At 40.6% G+C, this 21466-nt stretch overlaps 2 protein-coding genes across 3 annotated transcripts; one reads left to right on the forward strand and one right to left on the reverse strand.

The window, feature by feature from the left end:
* Positions 1-297: 297 nt before the first annotated feature.
* kmo (kynurenine 3-monooxygenase) lies at positions 298-11548 on the forward strand. Of its 2 annotated transcripts, XM_069538913.1 has the most exons (16): positions 298-321; positions 452-591; positions 892-961; positions 1098-1195; positions 1763-1852; positions 2499-2547; positions 4368-4455; positions 5359-5524; positions 5631-5702; positions 7057-7178; positions 7653-7800; positions 7878-7935; positions 8348-8430; positions 9722-9823; positions 9911-9970; positions 11025-11548. In XM_069538913.1, exons 2-16 carry the CDS (start codon positions 529-531, stop codon positions 11166-11168), a joined length of 1413 nt encoding a protein of 470 aa, XP_069395014.1. In that variant the 5' UTR covers positions 298-321; positions 452-528; the 3' UTR covers positions 11169-11548. The 2 variants fall into 2 exon arrangements, with proteins under 2 accessions (XP_069395014.1, XP_019943990.2); XM_020088431.2 differs by lacking the exon at positions 298-321 and having other exon boundaries at positions 437-591.
* A 1700-nt stretch (positions 11549-13248) lies between these two features.
* Positions 13249-21145, reverse strand: opn3 (opsin 3). The gene is made up of 4 exons (XM_020089815.2): positions 20647-21145; positions 17747-18066; positions 14528-14779; positions 13249-14026 (listed from the first exon to the last, which is right to left on the reverse strand). The coding sequence occupies exons 1-4, from the start codon at positions 20966-20968 to the stop codon at positions 13754-13756; spliced, it is 1167 nt and encodes a 388-aa protein (XP_019945374.2). The 5' UTR covers positions 20969-21145; the 3' UTR covers positions 13249-13753.
* Positions 21146-21466: the final 321 nt, after the last annotated feature.

Here is a 21466-nt window from a genome sequence, read left to right on the forward strand (position 1 = left end):
CACTAGATGGCGACAAAGACCATTGCCTGTGCACCACAGTGACGATGTGTCACTTCACAGAAGTAATCCATTACAATAGTCAGCTCAGTACGTTACAGTTACATGTGCCCCCTGAAAAAGAAACAACTATACTAATACAAATGTATAAGAGTTAAGTATTAGTAATTTTGCCAAAAAGGATGAGACACAGGCTACAATTTCATAATTCTATTGACACATCTATCAGTTTAAAGTGTTTTGCTCTCGCAGGTTTAATGTCCAAAAGGGAGGCTGTGGTTCTCTGAGACAGATAACAGGGAAATCTGCTCATTGAGTAAGTTGGTAAGTTACTGCTTCAGACCCTCTGACACCAGAGTGTGTTTTCAGACACTGTTATCAGTCTCGTGGGTTTACTCTGAAAGGGGAACTGATTTCGAGAGTGGCTGTCACTCTGCTCCTCCTCCTTAAACAGACCAAACAAGCAAGTTGTGTAAATCAGTCTGAGCTGAGAAGAGAGAGGGTCAGACCACCAGAGAGACCAGAGGTACAATGGAGAAATCAGCCGAGGGACCAACCAAGAGGAAAGTTGTAGCAGTGGTGGGAGGTGGTTTGGTAAGACGAAAATGAAAGTGAAATATCAAGCTGCAGATTTTGACTTTTGATTTCTTATCATTTAATTTTTAAGAAGGCAAGTGTCTTAGGAAGGGGACACTTCCTCTAAAGTGGGAAGGGAAAGTGAGCCTTTAATTTTTTGGACAATGTGGCAATTGCATTTGCACGCGTGGAGTGAAGAATATAAGGTCACAAGACAGTGTTAAGGAGTGTTTCTGCTAATATTATATAGTTAGCAAATAATTCTTTATGTGTGGCAGTGTAAAATTCACAGGTCCACATTCCTCTTCACCCCTTCAGGTCGGGGCACTGAACGCCTGCTTCTTTGCCAAACGAGGCTTTGATGTGAAAGTCTTTGAAACTAGGGAAGGTAAAGCTCTTCAGTTTCCTCTCCCATTAGCTCACACTTTTACACCACCCGTGTCTCATAATGCATCCACACAGAGGGATTTGCTTTGCTTCTTAACTGAAACATTCTTCTAAGATTAGTTGTGTGCTTTGGTCAGATATCCGCCAAGCCAAAATTGTGAAGGGGAGAAGCATCAACCTGGCTTTGTCTCACAGGGGCCGACAAGCACTGAAGCATGTTGGGATGGAGGAGAAGGTAAGCTCATTGGATAGCCAAGTACGGTAAAGTAAAATACATATGAGGTGAGAGGTTCTGTCAGGTTGCTAGCATATAATTATGAAGGTCATCCATAATTCCTGTTAGTACACATGTAAGTCCTCTCACATCCAACAGTGATACGCTGAAGTCAGGGCAGGTGGAAGTCTGTGCACCCTGCTTTTCCTCTTGCACTTCACAATTTCTTTCCCTCATTGAATTTAAGGTCAGCAGTCTCTGTTTTTGTTGGTCCATATTTGCTGCTCTGAGCATGTTATGCACGCCTGATAACTCTGCATCAGACCATCTTTTTTACACTTCAGTGACTTTTCAGCCTGAGAAAACAAGGTTTTAAAGGTTGAGGAGTTTATATACTCTCAACGGCAGATACTGAGTGCGAGCTGGACTGTCCTTGGCACAATACCATTTCTTTCCCCTAATGATCTATGACTCAAAATCCTTTAAAAAAAAAAGAGGCTATGTAAAAAATGAAACTATACAGACTTTTTATTCTTAATGGTAATAAATGGCAATTTTGATCTTCTGTGGTTATTTGTTTTTCCTCAGATAGTGTCACAAGGAATTCCCATGCATGCAAGAATGATCCACTCACCGAGTGGGAAACAGTCTCCGATCCCGTATGGCAAGAAAGGCCAGGTAAGCTGCTATTGGTGTAAAGTAAGCAAACACATTTGATCAAATTCTAATAAGTCTCAGTTTTGTACAAACAGTTCAGTGAGAATGTGCTCTAACAGTAAGACTAGTACATTGTTAGAATCTCCACTGTTTAATAATGTAAGAGATATTCTACTACAATGATGTTACAACTGTGTTGTTGTAGGTAAACATATTCTAATAATCGCATCATGTCCACTGAGTCAGTCTGCAGATGAAATATTTATATTTAATCTCCAAGGTTTGTAAGCAAACAGTAACAGACAGACAAAGAAGCTACAGTATGCATGAACACACAGAGATGTGAAATGATTCAGGAATTCACCAAATGATGATCACTGCAAGTTACAACTTCGTCTAAAATAAGATTTGTCACATTAATATCACATAATGTCACATTAGTTCCTGGGATTGGTACGATTAGTTTATCTGCAAATACTTGTTTTTCATTACACTGCCCCAGTTTGGCAGAGATTAGTCTAACTTGGATTTACATGATTAAATAGAACAAAAATATACAAGACAAACTGTGAGAACTTGAGGAGACAGTTCTAGCTGTTCTCATTTTAAATGAACAGTGTGAAGATGAAGGATTGAGCTGCACTTTAATAGATTGTTCTCCTTTTAGTACATCCTGTCAGTAGACCGAGCCAACTTGAACAAACAGCTGCTAACAGGTAAGAATGTTAATAGCAATTTATAATAGGGACAAAATTGCCCTCGGTTATTATGCAATATCACAGAATGTGTGTTGAAATAAACAATTTGTAGCCAAACTGGAAAAGCACCTTAAATTCTGTATTTGTCCAGAAGAAAAAACATGGGAAACGAGGGACTGGTTGTCCCTCTCATGCACGCACCCTTGTATGTTAACCCGATGGCTATTTAACTTGTCGGTCACATGTGTGAATAAGCACCTGAGCCACATAGAACAGGCTGTAAAGGTTACAATGTTACTCGGTCGCACTGAGTGACATTTCCATAACACTGTTAACAGACCAAGAATGAGTGGAAGGCCATTAGGTTAAGGGCTGCAGCAGCACAAGGTGAAACGTGTACAGACTAAATGAGAGAGATTAAATGCACATCAGGCAACAATTGTACCCTCAAAATAAGGTTTGCACCTGATATTTTTCATTCATACTATATTTGGCATAACAATTTCCAAATAGCATGCAAACTAAAGAATCCCAACTTAAAGTCCTGTTGTTCTGTATATGTGTCACTATATTAGAAATCAGACATCAGAATTTGCCCAATGATAATTCTAAGTAATCGAATTGAGGTGGGAATGTCTGCCTGATTTTTAGGGATTTTTAAAGCAACACTGTGAGTATTACTGGAATCTGCTGCTGCTGCGGCCACACGTTGTTGGATAATGTTAAATATTAGACCACAGTGCGAAGCACAGGAAGAGAAGAATCATAGGATGTGTCTGAAATCACATTTTACACAACTGATCATTCCCTCAAACATTCACACAACGGGATAAAAAAAAAAACTGTGTCCACAGCGATGACTGTTGTCAATTTCAGTTGTATTCAATGTCAATTTCAAGGTTCACATGTCAGTGAGGATACATCAGTGTCCAGAGTGAGTGACTGATAGCTCTTTACACAACCATGAGGTCAGTAAACTGCAATAGCAACATGAACTAAGTTGACAAAATCCAACTTTGTATTTGATGAAGAGAAGTAACTTTCATATGTTACATCACTTTAAAATGTTCCCCTCCATTTTTACAAACAGGATATTATACAGGAAACGAACACACGTTCTCTGGGAGCCTCAATCATGTGTTGTGTCTGAATTCTCAATTCATTCTTAATTCATGAACTCTGCACAAGTTCTTAGTTAAAACACAGCTTTACCCCCACTTCTCCTAAACTAGCTGCTTTTTAGCGAGCTGAGTCTAATCCACTATAACTGATCGTTCCTGTGCGCTAGCTTGATGCCAGGCTACGATAGGATGCAGTTGTCTTTTCAGGGTAAAGGGATTAAGATTGGCCCAATGTTGAACCCAGCGTATACTACATCATCCCATTGTTTCACATCTAAGACAATTTAATTGACATCGGCCGATCCTAAAAGAGATTATTTAATGAAGTGCCTCCGTATATGCTTGGAGACAATGTGTGACAGCATGCGTCTTTCTTTAATTAGATTGTCTGAGTGTGCTGACAGAGAGGCTGATTGTAAAGCTGCCGCTCTTATCAAGGACAATCCAGCCTTGTGGAGTGAACACTGAGATAAAGAGATTATGTGTGACAGGCTGAACATCAGTTTCCCCAAAACCAGACACTCTGAGTTCTGTTCATCAGCATGTGGTCATTCCCCTTCAGTGGGACACTGGTTTAGTTTTTTGCTGACAGCCTGTGTCCTTAACACATTTTATTAGAAATGTGAAAGTCTCTTATATATTTGTTCCGTCATATTAAACTGCTGGTGTTATATCATTTGTGATATAAGCTCCTTTTGTAACATTTAACTCCCACAGAGGCCGAGAAGTATCCAAACACAAAGCTGAACTTCGATCACAAACTGCAGGACTGGAGCGCTGAAACAGGGCTAATGACCTTTGTCAGGTAAATAATTAATGATCTTAAATGTGTGAACCCTTCCACTTGCAGCCCCACACACTGTCACAGACCCACACACGTGCACATAATGTATGATGAGGGTAATCCAGGAGAAAGGTCCCCTCATTGAGATTCTTTGTTTTAACTTTATTGATCATGTTCCCTCTGCGCTCCTCCATGTAAACACACATGTCCTTGAATATGTAATCTGCTAGAGGCGTGGTTGCTGATTCAAAAACAAAAGAAGTTGCCTTTGAAGCCTTGTGTGTTCGTCCTTGAAGTGAATGTGTCACACAATTTACAACCCAATTAACACTGAAACACATCCAGGTCCTTTTAGTCGTGGGAATTAGTGAATCAGCGTAGTGAATTATTAGCACAGTATGCAGGAGCACAAACTCCACTTTCATTTTATCGCCATGTTTTAATTGAATCCAGCCTTATCCAAAAGGCGTAAAAATCCATTTGACGTGTATGATGTCACCTCAACTTATTTATTTATTTCTCATGCCCGGTGGTCCAAGCCGGACCTGCGTGGTTAAAAACTGTGGTTCGGAATGAGTCACTGTGCTGTTTTCGATGCAGTGAACACATTACTGGACTTTAATTTAATCAGGGTTTGTGTGAGTGTGCCTTGAATCTTAATGTCACCCCAGTGAGCACCTTACACAACGTGGACGCATGCTTCCTCCTCCCTGGTAGTTGAAATGTGACAGCTCATATTTGTTCTCTCCAGCTTGTGTAATTAAATGTTCACAGAGATCCTACCGTGATCATCAGCTTCTTTCCACAGTATCCAGGAAATGTCCTGAGATAGACATAAAAACCAATCATTTACCATATCCAATACATTCTAAATGTGCAGAGTAAATTAAAGGGAAGTTTTCATGTTGCTGGTGTGGTCTCCAGATCAGATGGATCCAAGGATCAGATCAATGTAGACCTGATCGTGGGCTGCGATGGAGCTTTCTCTGCCATTCGCAAGCAGTTCCTGCGTCGCAGCCGCTGCAACTACAGCCAGACATACATCCCCCATGGCTACATGGAGCTCACAATGCCTCCCATCAATGGAGAGGTCAGTGCTCTTCTGTACAGCGTCTCTTTGTGTTGTTTACTGGAGGTGAGGGAGATGCTGCTTGTATAAGACTCATTTTTTTCTTTGACCCACTTTCATCCCCTAGTTTGCCATGGAACCCAATTATCTGCACATCTGGCCACGCAACACATTCATGATGATAGCTCTGCCAAACTTGGTAAGTGTGAATTTCCTTTTTCCCCAACTCTCCTGTTTTTTTTTTGTAGCTGTACTGTTTTCAACTAATCCAGGAAATGGAGCAAAGACACATGTTTGTTTTGTGAGGTTACTACGTCATGTACTTTATCAACCGCTAGCTGTTTCAGACAGACACAAGCATTATAATCAGACCAAACACACAGAGCATGATCGACCTCTGGGAAGTCCTCATATAGTTAATTAGCCTCATTACAGACACTTCATAGCCAGTAGAGGCTTAATCATCAGAAATTGTGGTCTGTGAAATGTTTCAGCTCCGGAGGTTTAACCTAAATTTAACTCAGCAGTTGTGTCCTCCCCATCTGACTTCTCTCTGTCTCTCATGTCCCTTTTAATCCCACAATGATTTTTCATGCCTGGCCGACTCAGCACTGCAGTGTTTGCACTCTTCACTGACACCAGGTTAAGGCAGCTGACTTTGAAGAGCATTCACACTGTCACTCAATGCCCCAGTTCCCAGGAACACATCAGGGCTGAGAATGAAAGACAGAAGCACCTTGCTGCTATGGACACCATGGTAACAGAGGCAGTGCTAAAAGGTCCTTGGGGAGGACGTCTGGATGTTGATAGATGGCTCATGCTCAGATGGGCAGATAATGACACACCTACAAATTCAGTGCACTTTTATCCATCACATGCACTGGTTGGAGTTTGGATTTTGCAGATCCATGAAAGTTTGAAATTTGATTGTGCATTCAAATGTCAAAATAATAAAATATAATGCATATTAATGGAATGCAGTGTGTACGCAGGGATGCTTTTTTTATCCAAGAGTGTTCTTTCTTGACATTGGGAGAATTAATCTCTTTAAATTACTCACAGCGGAAGACACACTCACTCTAGCTGTAACTTTTGGGATTTAAATTAGATGTTGATACAATTGTACTTTTGCTTAAGTACAACTTTGAAATCTGGACTTTTACTTCCGTCTTGTAAAAGTTCTGAATTCTTCTGTATCCAGAATATTTTAGCTTCATTCATGAAATGTGGGAGGAGGTGGAGACACGTCCAACTTCATCTATGCTCACAACTCTGGGGATAATGACCACAAATGACCATTAAGACAATACTTTTGTTTATAGATACATATGTTGCATGAACTTTTTATGACACCCTTATTCTGTAAAAATAGTTTACAGTGTTAATGTCTGGTGAGGCAGTGAAATGTATAGTGTAGTGTAGAGTATTAGTGTTTTATAAGTGTTGTCTTTGTGTAAAAAACCCTGACTCTATTTAAGTATGCAACAAAAGATTGGAGAACCAATATTGGTGCACAACATTTTATTTATTATGATCTTTTTTTTTTCACCTAGGACAAGACATTTACCTGTACCCTCTTCATGCCCTTTGATGACTTTGAGAAGATCACCACAGGAGATGAAGTCATTGAGTTTTTCCAGAAGTACTTCTCTGACACCATACCACTAATAGGAGTGTACGTGCCTGCTGCCTTTATCTCCTCATCCAACCTGACAATCCATTTCAGCAACACTTTCACTTCTCATTACGCTGCTGAATTCAGCCACATCCACCGACACAACCCGTGAAGTGTGAAATTGCAGACTTATGGCAACATGGCATTGTGCAGTGAGGTTTAATTAGAGGTGAACTGTATGTTGATGGGGACAGTCAGATAACGGAGGCACGAGCTGCAGAAACACTGCAGGCTCTCCTTCATTCACTTGCTCTTTGGGTAGACTATATTTGAACTGCTCAGGTGTTAACAATTGAATGCATGACTTCCTTCTGCTGTATGGCTGTTTAGCTTAACCAGAGCAGACAAAGCATGGTTGTGACAGCTTATTCCGATGTAACAAATGCTTTTGTATTGAACAAAAAGTCAGTTCACTTCAAAATACAACTGTCAAAGTGAGTTTGTAATTGTTTTGTTTCCACTTGTGCTTCACAGTGATGCTCTCAAGAGGGATTATTTCCGTTTGCCTGCGCAGGCCATGGTGTCTGTAAAGTGTTCACCGTATCATATTGGAGACAAATGCGTCCTTATGGGCGATGCAGCCCACGCAGTGGTGCCTTTCTATGGGCAGGGGATGAACGCTGTAAGTAACGCTGAGCTGAGGAGAAGAAAAGGCAGAAAATAATAAAATGTAGATTCATTCATTTCATTGCCTCATAGGGCTTTGAGGACTGCATTGTCTTTGACGAAGTAATGGATCAGTTCAATGAGGATTTCAGTAAGTACTTTTTATTTAAAGGCCCCATGAGATGAAAATACATTATCCCATTTTAATCCCGTTATTATCTTTTGTTAAATACCGAATATAGGAAAAAAGTATAATAATGATTTCATTGGTTTGATGATTTATCCTGCACTAATTTTGCAGAAGAAGTCAAAACAGAAAGTAGCTGCTATAGCTATACTGTCAAATCTGGCACAGGGAGCATAAAGCTAATTTAGCGCTATTGACTAAATGTCAAACAACATCCATGACAATTCCCTTTATGGCTTTGTCTTTTCCTGAGAACTTGTAAATGCAGAATCAAATAGAACTCTGACTTTCAGGTGATGGGGATTTTAAATATAACATAAACACAGACTTCGTAATTCTTGATCAAATCTGATTTTTCATTTGTGTATCTGCGCAGGTGCTGTACTGCCTGAGTATACTAGAGTGCGAGTTCCAGATGACCATGCGATTGCAGACCTGGCCATGTACAACTACATTGAGGTAATGCATATTTATTTAATATTATTAATTTAACCTCCATCTGTCTGACTCTGTTGAGGCCTCAAAATCCAAACTTAACAAACTGGGTTTGTTTGCTCCCTCAAGCATATGAGCACCCAGCCTGTGTGCCTTGCTCTCCCTTTCTCTCTTTCTCATTCTTGTCCTTTCTTACCCCCCGTTCTCTCCTCTCTTCCGTCCTTTTGCTCTCAGCAGGTTTTCTACCTGCAGAGCTCTAGAGTCTGGAGTTTGATTGCAAGCCTCCCTCTGCCCCCATGTTCTTGCTCAACACCTGTGGCTACAATTACAATTACTATCATTATAATCATTACTATCATTGTTATATATATTATTTTACATCTCTGTGTGAATCTTGGCATTGTTCTCTTTCCTGCTGTTTTTAACAAATTAAGACCCACTGTGCCCCTTCTGCTCAGCAAAAAGTAAGCTACTAGTGAATGTGGTTTAGCATTATGTAGCTTAAGAGCCAGGTATCTTTCTTAGCAGTTGGTTGAGACCAGAAAGGAGGTGAAAGGAGAGTCAGAGGTGAGCTGTATATCAAGTAGACACAAATATAAGTCTATATTTATAGCAATGAAGCTGGATGTGTAGGTTGGCAACTGTGTGACACCTTGTTTGCGAACGAATTCTGCTTGATTGTTAATTATTTGATGATCGTGGACCTGGGAAGTGGCAGAAATATCAAATGTAATCACAGTTAAAAATTGTTTCGCATATTTCAGTGTTATTTTGAACCTTTGAACTTTCTTAGCATTTAAATAAATAGTTTACCAACTTTCAAAAATACTTCAATTGGTAACAGCCAAATTATTTACTTTTCAAATTAAAGTTATAATTTCTGTGAATAATTATGAATTTAAGTTGCACAAACTTTATTTGTGTTCTCCACTCATAACTAATAATTGAAATACCATTTGCATATTTAGAGAAAAGCCATTTATTGTCACAAGAGGGTCATCTCAGGTTCTGGGTGTGCGGATTCCAATTATCAGTGGATATTTACACCTGACAGCTGGACAGCTAACCAGCCATCTGCACATTACAATTCATGCACTCAAAAGGCTGGTAATTGGTCTCAGCAGTGTTGTTATTCTCACAGATCTTAAAACTGGCTGCAGCACTTTGTGTTAGCTTAATCCGCCTTTATTACAACTAGGCCCAAGAGAGCAGAGGAAACCATGTGGCATTTCCGAAACAGCAGTAAGATTTATTTTATGACATTACATCACAGATGGTTGAACTTCACTAACACATGCACTGTTCTGTTTTGTAGATGCGAGCACATGTCAACTCCACATGGTTCCTTTTCAGAAAACATGTTGATAACTTCCTCCACTTCCTCATGCCAAAGACAATCATTCCACTTTACACAATGGTAAGAATCCTAATAAAGAAAATGTTCACAGACACATTGCTTTGTCTGCCACAAAATCCAAATCATTCTGTCCTTCACTGTCTGCAGGTCACCTTCACTAGGACAAGATACCACAAAGCTGTGGAGCGCTGGCATTGGCAGGACAAAGTAAGGCACCATTGTGTCATCTTTCCTCCTGCATACACTTCATTTTTTTGTGGCGATGTTTCATACCTTTGAAGAGCTGAGTACTGTTAGGGACTCTTTTGAAGTCGCTGTATTATCAGCAGCGAGCATGAAAGGTGGATCAAGCTCTCACTGTCTCTAAATACACTTGATTTATTCCGCCCCAAACACTGTTTTGCTCCACCAAGAATAATGTCTGATTTCTCCCACTTGGCTGTATGAGCCACTCAGTTGTTGGCACTGTGCTGAACTGTCTGATGTGACCTGTGCTAATGGCTTATGGTCTGCTGTCAGATTGGCAGCAGAGATTTTTCACAGCCCTCCTTGTAAATTGTTAAAAGTCCCATATGGATTTCTGGGAAAAGGGGACATGACCTCTATAGGGGGAAGAAAAACTACTGAATGAGCAACACATACAGCAGAAGAGCATAAGCCACTATAGGATAAAGTACAAGGCAGTACATTTTACCTCATGGTTATAAACAATACAAATTTGATTAAATATAATAAAATACCATAGAGTCACACAATTATGTTATGTGTTTTGATTTAATTTGCTACTGATAAGCAAATGTTAGCATGCAAATGCACTAAACTGACGCTTATGCTCATCTTATTAGAACATGTAAGAATGTGAGCATACTGATGTTAGCATTAAGCTTTAAATTTTCCAAATGTTCTCGAATTAGTTTAAATACACAACCATAGCTATCATGTTCTGCTCTCAAAATGTTTAAAATATTCTATAAATTACACCAGAAGTAATTTACTAGAATGTGTAGATAAAACAATGCTGCCACTTACTTACAGAACCCTCATATGAATTTAATACCAAATATTATTTCCTTTCTATGAGTGGGATGTGAATAATACTGTTACCAAGGACACAATGTAAATGATTGCAGTCATAATGTGCTTCCATGCATCTGCAATGGGATTCATTTACAAGGCGAAAGATGTGAGGAAAGAATTAGTTTGTGTTTATATAACTGAAAAGTTGATTGAGACTTTATTTTATTTTAAATTCATTTCACAGGTGATAAACCGTGGCCTGCTGTTCAGTGCTACAGGGGTTGTTTTGGGAGGCTCCTACCTGCTCATTAAGAATCCTCCCGACATCAACAAGCTCATCATCCCTGCTGAGAAACTGTGGAACAGGGTTGTAGCCCTAAGGACCTGACAAGTGTTAATACTGGACTGATTAAGTCTAGGAGAAACCAAGGGGGTGTTACATTTTAATGTGTGATTGAGTCTTCTTATTCAAAATGAAGGATCTGCTGGGCAAATTAATTTCCTGTCATCATGACTGTTGTAACTTGTCATAATGATTGATAATATGATTTTAAAAGAGATAATCTGCATTTAACTTATAATTGTTTGAATCAACCGTATATCAGTCTTTACATTTGATTATGTTAATGCCATCTTCATTATTTGCACAACTTTTAATGTGAAAACAGTTACACTCAGGGTCAGAAGCAGTATCTATACAATTGTGAGTTTATATTGATGCTTATAAAATAATTGCAAATAAATGTTCCCTCAGCACATTAACAGTCATATTTTAAGTTTTCTGTCATCCTTTTTTTCTGGTATTTTTCAAAACATCTAAACTAAACAATGTAAAATTAGGGCCTTTTGGGCAAATATCCACTCTGAGTCAACAAATTCTTAAACCTGCAACAACAAATTTCCTTTGGGAAGAGGAGAGGAGGAGTAAGTTATGAGCCCCTTGATAAGGTAAACTTTTTAGCAGTTACTTATTTACAAATCTAAAAGTGACAAAGCTACATTAGCATTCAGTCAAAGTGTGTTTTCCACCACATGACAAATCCAATATTCACAGTTTCAGCCCAATTTTAGGTCTCAATCAACTCCTGAGGAAAAATATATGAATATTAGCACTAATCTAGCAGCTGAAAGCTAAACAGCATTTTTCAGCTGCCTGCAGGTGAGCACATTGCTATTATTAAAAAACTCAACAACAAAGAAGGTGTTCTGGGAGCACATACCTCTGCCCAGGCTAATGCCCCATCTTGTCATGTCAAAGCAGCATTTCCCATTTAATATCTAGACTGTTGCAGCCCGCTATATTCTAATTTGTCTCCCTATAGTTTCATATTGAAACCAATTTTTTCATGTTACACTTCTCATAACATAAAGGTTCTCTAATTTGGTGTTTTGCCCCGTTGCCACATTGTATATGTAATTGTGTGCAGGACTATTTGACATGTGCTGTCCACACAGACAGTCAAAACCTGTAGTTTCAGCTGCAGTTGTGCACGTACTTGCAAGTGGCACGAAATACAGTTCTCTTTCAAGGGAGAAATTGTCTTTCACTCTTTAGTCGGTGTACCTGTCACTATGAATCTGTTGCACATTAGAATGAAATTGGTTCAGTAGTTTTTTCATAATCCTGTTAACTAACAAACTCTGATGAAACATAGCCTCCTTGTGGAGGTAATGAGCTGAAACTCCCTATAAAGCTCCACTAAGCTGAAGTTGGCGGGGGGCTGCATATTCTTGTCGAAATTAGTTCTGCGTTCATCACTATAAGTAACCCCTCTTACCTTGTCAGATTATTTTCACCGTAATTTCATTGTTTTCATTAAAATAATGACTGTAGCTGCTCTGAAGAAATAGTTCGATATTATAGGAAGTGTCAAATGTTTCACTTCTGTGTTAAATATGTAGCACATTAGCTTAGCATATGGGAGAAGGAGCTAGATTGTCTGAAGCTGATAAAATCTACTAACAACTCTTCAGCTAATCAATTAACATTTAATGTCATATGATTTTTAATTTGTGTAAAACCAAAAAATGGTGGTTTGACTGTGAGTTTTCACATTGTAATATTTGTTGACATGGTGCAGACACATTATTGTAAAACTTTCTTTTTCCCCTCAGGTTTTTGCAGAGGTTAAACAAGCTAGATACAATTACCTGCATATATAAGCATGTTTCCCATAATGCCCAAACCATACTATGAGAGAAACAGTACATGTAAAAACTCACACCCATCTTCACTGTATTATCAGAAATGGAAATCTATTCATCAAGTCTATTCATAGTCGACAGCCCAGGAGGATATGAAAGGAGCGTCTCTCTAGAGCAGATGAGATCCCAGGCTCATCTCCTCTTATCTGATTACTCTGCTTTAGCCCTCAAACATATATATTCCTACATATCTACCACTAAATTTCATCTCACATCGACTCATTACACAGGAAGTTTTAATAACATAAGCCACACAAGTGCAATAGCCTAAAATATGATCTCTTTATTGAATCCATACATAGTAATGTCAGTTTGTGTCTGTGGTATATGGCTAAGGGGCTAAGGCTTATTTCCCATTTTACACACTTGCAGTTGGGTACCAACTAAAATCTGCTTTCATGAGTGGATCCAAGCACAGGTCTGTAACACAGCTGGCAGCTCACAGTCCCACAGTTGTCATCTACACTGCATGGTATATTTAACAAAGAGGTCTGCTTCTTTTTCTAAGTGAAACATAATTGTTAACTCCAACATTATGTAATTATGTCACCACAGCTGATGATGTTTGATGATGTTGGACACTTTCATACTACCTGCTTAGACTGTCGGTTTGGGCCCGACAGTTGGATATTTACAGTTAACTGGTTAAAAGTCTGTAACTGTGTATAGATGTAGAAAGGAGGTCAGACAGGGTTATTTTGGCTTGGAATTGCATGAGACATCCTAAGGCATACTGAGTGCTGGGGTCAAAAGTCCGGTCCTTGTGGATCACAGTGGTCTCACTTGAATGACGTTCTCCTTAATGGATCCTCCAGACTTGGAGGAAACATCCAGGTGGTGAAAGTCGTTGCTGGTGATGATGAAGACGATGGAGGAGGAGTTGAAGGTCACCCTCTTTTTGGGTCGGTCTCTGCTCCCGCAAGCGCCGGACACAACGATCGGCCGGATTGGACGCTGGACCGGAGCCAGGGGGCGCTCTTTGAGGTTGCGCTGCAGCCAAGAGAACCGTGAGCAGAGCAGCTGCAGCAAACAGCGGCGGAACTGTGAGAGGAGGAGGAGGAGAAGCAGAGCAGAAAGATAAAAGCATGGTATTTAACAAGGGGGATGAAAGAGCACCCTTTCCTCACTTATTTGCCCGTCAAACATAAAAGATATCAGGATGCCAGCAATTTCACTCCTACACACAATGAATGCATTCAGTATAAAGTAAAAGAACACCACGATGCAGATATTGCAATATTGAAATAGATTTTTTTCCAAAGCATTTTAACTCCACTTCTCTAAAATAAAATACTACAATAGTTTGTCCTAAATAGCTTCAAGAAAATACTAATGTCTTTGCAAATCTATAAATTTTGTATTTTTTTCTCTACTCAAAATGACAAACTGAATTGATTTGTTCGATTTGTCCATATTCAATTACAATTACTGACTTCAGCCACATAGAGCAAGAGATTAGTGCTGGAGAGGTTCAGAGTTTTCCCAGAATTTAATCTTCCTTCCTTCAAACACAAGCTATTACAAAACTTTATGACTACAAACCTTTCTGCTCATGAACACATAGATGAGGGGATTGTAGGCAGTGCTGGACTTAGCAAAGAACGAGGGGATGATGGCCAGTGTGGGAGAGACCATGCTCTTCCTGCCAAAGGCCTCCATCATGGACACAGCGGCGTAGGGTGTCCAACACACCAGGAAGCAGGAGATCATCAGCAGAAACATAACGGCGACCTTCTTCTCGTAGCGCAGGATCTTGATGATCTGAACCGTCTGGAGGTCTTGTATGGAGCGCAGCTATGAGAAAGAGGTGAAAGTGAGATGCCACCATGAGGAGACTTTGGCCAAACAATTAGACAGATGACCACATTGTTGTGGGATCTGGGTAGATTTGTTTGAAAATGGACATGTATGTGAAGATCAAAGGGATTAAAGTAGGAATAAATAACTTTATCTGATTCCATTAAGCCTATGTATTCATAGTTGGCCCAAATTAGCCACCAAGATACTGGTCATACCCGACCAATGAGTTGTGTCTCAAGTCAGGGGCTGCATCATTTGGAGGCTGCATTTGAAGATGAATTAGGTCACAGTGGCTTCACTACGCTGTCTCATTTCAAAGCCTGCTTCAACCAACAAATTCCTTCCCTCTATCCCAGAGAAACAAAAGGTGGAGTGGGGGCATCAAAAATGTCTTGATGTGTCCAATGGCAGCTCTGTTGCTAAGCAATAGCAATAATTACAATAGCACTTTAGACCAGACCATCTCAAGCGTCCCAATTGCCACCTGGTGGCTGGCTGCAGTATGGGTCATAAATCCTACCTCGTCCATGTCAGTGGATGGGATGTGGACCCAACTAAAATAAGTTTGTAACTTATCATTTTTCTGGGAGAAAGCTTCAGCTTTTCTTTCAAACTTTACATAATATTGGTTTGACTCATTAATGAAAGCCACACAGACACACCTACCAGTGAGAATATGTCTATTTAAAACCAAATGACTGTTTATAATTGCAGCACCGTGCAGCTTTATTTTCATAAGCTTAGCAATAGCTGACAGCTCATGGTCATAATACTGCAAAGTCTGAGTGGGTGACTGACACTGTGGATTATACCCTTCAGATGGAGAGATGAGATGATAAAGCATATGGCTACATTACAGACTCCCTTAGGACAGCCGACAGCAGTTGACTGAAATCCCTGCAAGCTTTTAATTTTATTCATGAATTCTGTTTTTTATTCATACATTTCTGATGAAGGCGTGATCCATTTCCATGTTAATACTGTTTCCCTTTTTCTGACGTCTATGATGCGTTTCTCTTTTTTTGTACAGTATAACAAGCCAAAAATAGTCTGTAGGGTTCAGCGTACGTCTATTTGAAGGTTTTTCCTTGCAACCCCCAAAATGCTGTGACATGCGATGACTCCTACCAGGGCACTGATGTGCTCTGGGAATTTGCGGAGGGACTGAGTGTATTGTGGCGCTCGGGCTCAAGGCTGTGAGGAAGTAGCAGCTCATACAAGGTTGTGATCACTTGAGGATGTAAAGATAGCAGCTGCAGCAAGTTGTGATGCAGACACCTCATTCGATTAATGTGTTTCTCATTTACATATCTGCTTACATACTTTCCTGTTGTCACACTTCAGTCACCATCTGCCTGATCGTACAAACAGATTCACTCTTTTCTATCACAGACACTTCTTTGGTATTTTTGCAGGGAACACGACCGTTAACTCACAGCAGGTCCACCTACCCTTTACGACAAAGGGACACGGAACAACGAGCTTTCCAATGCTTTCCACTGCACAGAACAAGCCCCATAGCCACAGACACATATTGCAAAAATATAGTCTGTAATGAAAGAGGAGTGAAAGGCAGCACTTGTCTGCTGAAGGTCAAGGATTTCTTTTCATTAAAATAATGAAAGAAATGTCTTTCTGCACAGCCACAAGTAATAACAGCCCTTCGATTATTGTGGCACACATTTATTTAACACTTAATTTCACATCTGTATTTCTTGTCATTCTGTGTCATGTTCCTCCCTTTTACACAGAATTGTTTTCAAACATTTTCTGCAGGTCCCCATGTCAGAATCAGCATTTTAAATGTTTAGCTTTAGGCATTTTGTTGACTCAAGTTTGAGGTAGTCACTGGCTAACAGAAGGTTAACATTACATGCTGCCACCAAGTGTAATGTTAACCAGACATGTGCAGTGATTTATGTTGCCTGTTAGCAGGGCGACTATTGCAGTTCATAATGCACCAAAATGAGGCAAATCTGTGATTCAGTCCGATAAGTCAATGTAGGAAGAGATGCCTGATGGACACCGAATTTCGGAACCCTACCCTAGTGTTGAACTTTGTGAGATCTGGACAAGTGATACGTTCAATGTTAATAACATAAATATAAACTTTGAGTAAACAGACGATCGGCACTCTGTAACATAATGGCTGAGATTCATCAATGTAAGTGATGCTGTCAAGCATTGTGCAGCAGTACCTTCAGGGCTCTGTGGACCGAGTCCAGGCCAAGTAAACAGCCCATTCCAAACAGGCATCATCAAAAAAGGCACTGCACTAGTGTATAAACTATGTAAGCACTGTAGGCTGTTGGCGTATGTTTATACAGTTGTTTAAATATGAAGAACCCTACTAGATCTTAAAGGTTTCGAAGTGTCACTCAAACTGCAGGTGCCTTGAATCAGTTGAACAGTTATTTGAAGATTAAGAGATGAGAACTGTAGAAATGTCAGTTACATAAGAGCTTGAAGTTGTTGGAGAGTAAAAACATTGCTGCACTGATACTTGTCACATTGACATATAATAGGGAAAAAAAGCTGCAATGACTAGTCGATGAATTTAATTAGCATCTGTTGTGTAATTGAATAATTCCTGATGAAATGTGCTGATTTTCCTGATTATAAGTAAACTGAAGATCTTTGGGTTTTCGGACTGTTTGTTGGGCAAAAGATCACATTTGATGATGTCACTTTGAGCATTTCAATCAATCATTTAAAGGTACAGTTTGTAGAATTTTTGTGATATCTAGTGTTCAAGTTGCATGTTGCAGCTGAACACCCCTCACCTCACCCTATCCTTTCAAATATGAAAAATAACCTGTCGTAGCTTCAGTTGTCATAAAAACTCAAAAGGTGTTTAGTTTGTCCAGTCTGGACTAAAGTAAAAAACATGGCGGCCTCCGTAGAGAGGGTCCCTCTATAGATAAATAACGAAAAAGGTAGGAGAACATCTGCGTGTCTTACCATTTTAACTGTATAGAGGATGTTGCCGTAGCAGTAGATCATGATGCCCACAGGCACAAAGAAACAGGCCAGGAGAAATAAGAGGATGAAGGAGGCATCATTTGGGTCCTTCGATGCCCAATCCAGAGAACAGCCCAGCTGGTGGATCTCCAGAGTGTAGCGGTTCCACCCCAAAAGAGGAGCACCCGTCCAGGCCAGGGAGTACAACCAGATGTGGCCGATGGCCCGCCACGCCCAGGGGAAGTCCACTACCTGCGCGTGGACCACCCGGATGTAGCGCTCATAGGCCAGGGCCGCCAGAGTCATGATGGAAACAATGCCTGGGGAGGGAGAGAGACATCCACGCTGAGTAATGCAGAGCGAACGCTGCAGGATCTGGGTCAGCGGCTACTCAGCGTCTCTTAAGACTGAATGAGTTTCATCCTGATTCATTTAACAGCATTATCAACATCTTGGTACTGAACATCTCTTTCAAACATTTCTGTGGTGAATTCTTAAAAACTCAACACACACTCTTCAAGGACCTGAGTCTGCATTGTACAGCCTGGTTTTTCTACTCAAAGATACATGTTTTGCTTCAAATGCTGCAAAAAGTTATATATTCAAATATTTGCAGCACTTTTGCATCATTTTGTTCTCAGTGTTTCACAAGGCATGTAAGCTTCACATCAGCAAGCCGGCGTCATGGTGCAGCGTCTAAAATTGATTCTGCATCTTTTTGTCAATACACATCACACACACACGCTCCCATAACCTATATATCTATCCAATTACATACTCCAGTACCCTTTTTCAACTCTGCAAGCTATTAATCCCTATATATACATGAGAACACGACAACAGTGTCAGTAAATGGACAAAACACACACACACACACAAAACAGGGCGTTTTTTCACAAGAAGCACTTGAGCCACAGCTGCACAGATAGGGATTCAGTGGGAAGGATGAAGCTGCCAGGGCTTATCGCTCCAGCCCTGTGGCCTGTGTGTGTGTGTAGGTCACACTGACACCAGCCTACAGTGGGTATGGTAAGGCACAAAAATGATGGTGTGTTAGGGTTAGAGCTGTGCCATTTACTTTTGTACACTTTTCTATTACAAACCTGAGTAAGCAGGAAGTAATATATTATATTCATTTTACCAGCAGGTGCCTGTGATGCTTCTACCAAATCAAGTGTGTCACATAGGATAGCTGAAAATGTCCGTCATCTGCCAGCTTCTCTAACCCATCTGAGTGTGGGCCAAGGCAGCCGGACGCCACATCCTGTCAGTGCAATGTCACCCAAATGGTAAAGCAGGACACTCTATAGCCTACATGACTGGATATATATTTTTGAACAGATATGTTCCCCTTCCCCTTTAAAAAATCTCCATCAACACAATGTTCATTTGTCAAAATATTTGATTTTTGATTTTATATCATATCTTTTCTTACAGTTATTTGACATCTGTTCCGTCACCTTATCCAAGACCAAGGCCTTTCTGGCTGATATACACAAATCGACAGCGGGCATTTGCAAAGTTAAGCTGCCAAGTTATTGTTTCCCTAAATGCTCCGGTTTCCATGTAAACACAGAAACACAGAAAGTGCCTTTTTTGAAAATCTGCACTTTGGGAGGTGTTAAATCTCCCTTTGAGGGCATGGTCACACCAACACCAATGCAGCAGTGCCAAACCTTTGCCTTCCCTTCACTGTGCGAGCGAATCAAACATTTGCTTCCTGCGGGGAGGCTAATTGCAGCGTGGCTTCACATGGAGTTGAACCTTGGTGAACTTTGACCGGCGATATTCATGTGTGTGACCGTGCTGATTCGCAGAGGAAAAAGTTTGGTTTTCAAAAAATCCATATAAGTGACGACAGGGCATTCGATTCTGAATTGACAGATTAACTAAAACATGCTGAATCAACTGTGCAAGCATTTGATTCGTCAACCTCTTTGACATATTTGCAATGCACACCACATCAACAAAATCACTGTTGCCGACTGACGCTACATGAGCGAGGCAGGTAAACCTGTTCCTTAGACTAAAAGAAACCCAATGACAAAGAGGTGACAGAAAAAGAAAAGTCAGGAGGTCAGCCCTCCACTTCATCTATTTGCTAATAAAGCAGCCGAAGACTTGCAGGTTGTCACTAATGAGCTAATTATCACACATCCATCCTCCTTAGCTGCAATTCCTACAGGGTGGGACCTGCACAATGACCCCCAGTCAGTGTTCACACTTCTCTGCCAAGCACAGTTACACTGATAATAAAAGGACAATGTAACAGTCAAGTAGAAGCAGTGGATGCAATGGACATAAGGAAAATAATCTTCTGCATGAAGAGACCATTTTATTTATGTACAACTTGTGTTTGATAGGAACATAAACAACAGGATTGAAAGCTCTTCAAGGTCACATTCTACTGCAGCCCATCATCAAGTCAATTAGAGGGTCTGCAACCTGTATTTCATATCTTCATATTCTCGTGGGGAGTGCTCACAATACGAGCAAACAGAGAACGTGTCGCCATAAGATCAGAGGATGTCGCACCTCGTTAAGCCCCGTGAGACAAATTGTGATTTGTGAATATGGACTGCAGGCAAATAAAATCTGACTGTCATTTCACTCACATGTGAATCTAAACACTTTTCACAAATAAAATCAATTTCCACTCGGAGCATCATTCTCTCCTGCGTTGTGTTAAATTCATATGGAGGATGAGCGCCTCTCTGTTTTCTGCAGAATGACTTTACATTAGGATGCATGTGTTCATCGGCTCAATTACATCAGGAGACAAAACCAAAGCAGGTCAGAGAGGGCAACCACTTTAACGAATTACTTCTGGACTCATAACAAAGTTGACGAACAGGCACGTGTGAGTAAACAGCTTCCAAACAGATTCTGATCTCTCTCACCAAACAGGCTGTTGCTGAAACCGTCCCACACGCACGTCGCCTGGCTCCAGACCCATCCGCCTTTGACGCACGAAACAAACGTGAAGTTGATCCCGATGACGGAGACCAGAAAGTCGCTGATGCTGATGTTGACCAGCAGAAGGTTGGTGGGCGTGCGGAGCCGCTTGAATTTGCAGAAGAGCAAGATGACGACCGCGTTGTTGCAGAAGCCGAACAGCCCGATGGTCCCGATGGTGAGAGCCAGAAGTTTGTAGGTGCCCGCGGCGAAAATGAGGCGCTCCTCCGCACTTCTCTCGGCTCTGGTCTCGTTGACGGGATTCATTGCGTGAACTCACCAACTCTGGTTCCAGCATCGCGGTGCGCGCGGTGTGTCGGCGCGTGTCCCGCACACGAGAGGACAGTGGGCTCCATGCGCTCCACGCGCCGCTCATCCAAGCCACGCACAGTTCGCAGAAAGTGGGTCAATGTACCACTATCAACACACAGGGAATCAACGACACACTTCCGGAAACACTTTCAAAGTAAACTCTTCCCATCCCTCGCCGTAACTTTTACGACAAATACAGGTTTTTAGTGCGTTCGAATTTAGGTTTGAAGAGTATGATGCATAGAGGAAGCATATGGAATATCATCTGTAAAGTCACCTCTGCTATAGCAAATTAAAAAGTATGCAGTATTGCATTTTCTTCCTGGTTGATTATTTTGTATTTTATTTTGAAACTAAGGTCGACAACTAATTTCCTGATTTACTGTGACTAACAGTGAGGGAGTTGACATAGGATTCAATTTAATTATCATCACCGTCATGTTTTATTTTTTA

This window comes from Paralichthys olivaceus, chromosome 14 (genome assembly GCF_024713975.1).
Source record: "Paralichthys olivaceus isolate ysfri-2021 chromosome 14, ASM2471397v2, whole genome shotgun sequence".
Lineage (NCBI taxonomy): Eukaryota > Metazoa > Chordata > Actinopteri > Pleuronectiformes > Paralichthyidae > Paralichthys > Paralichthys olivaceus.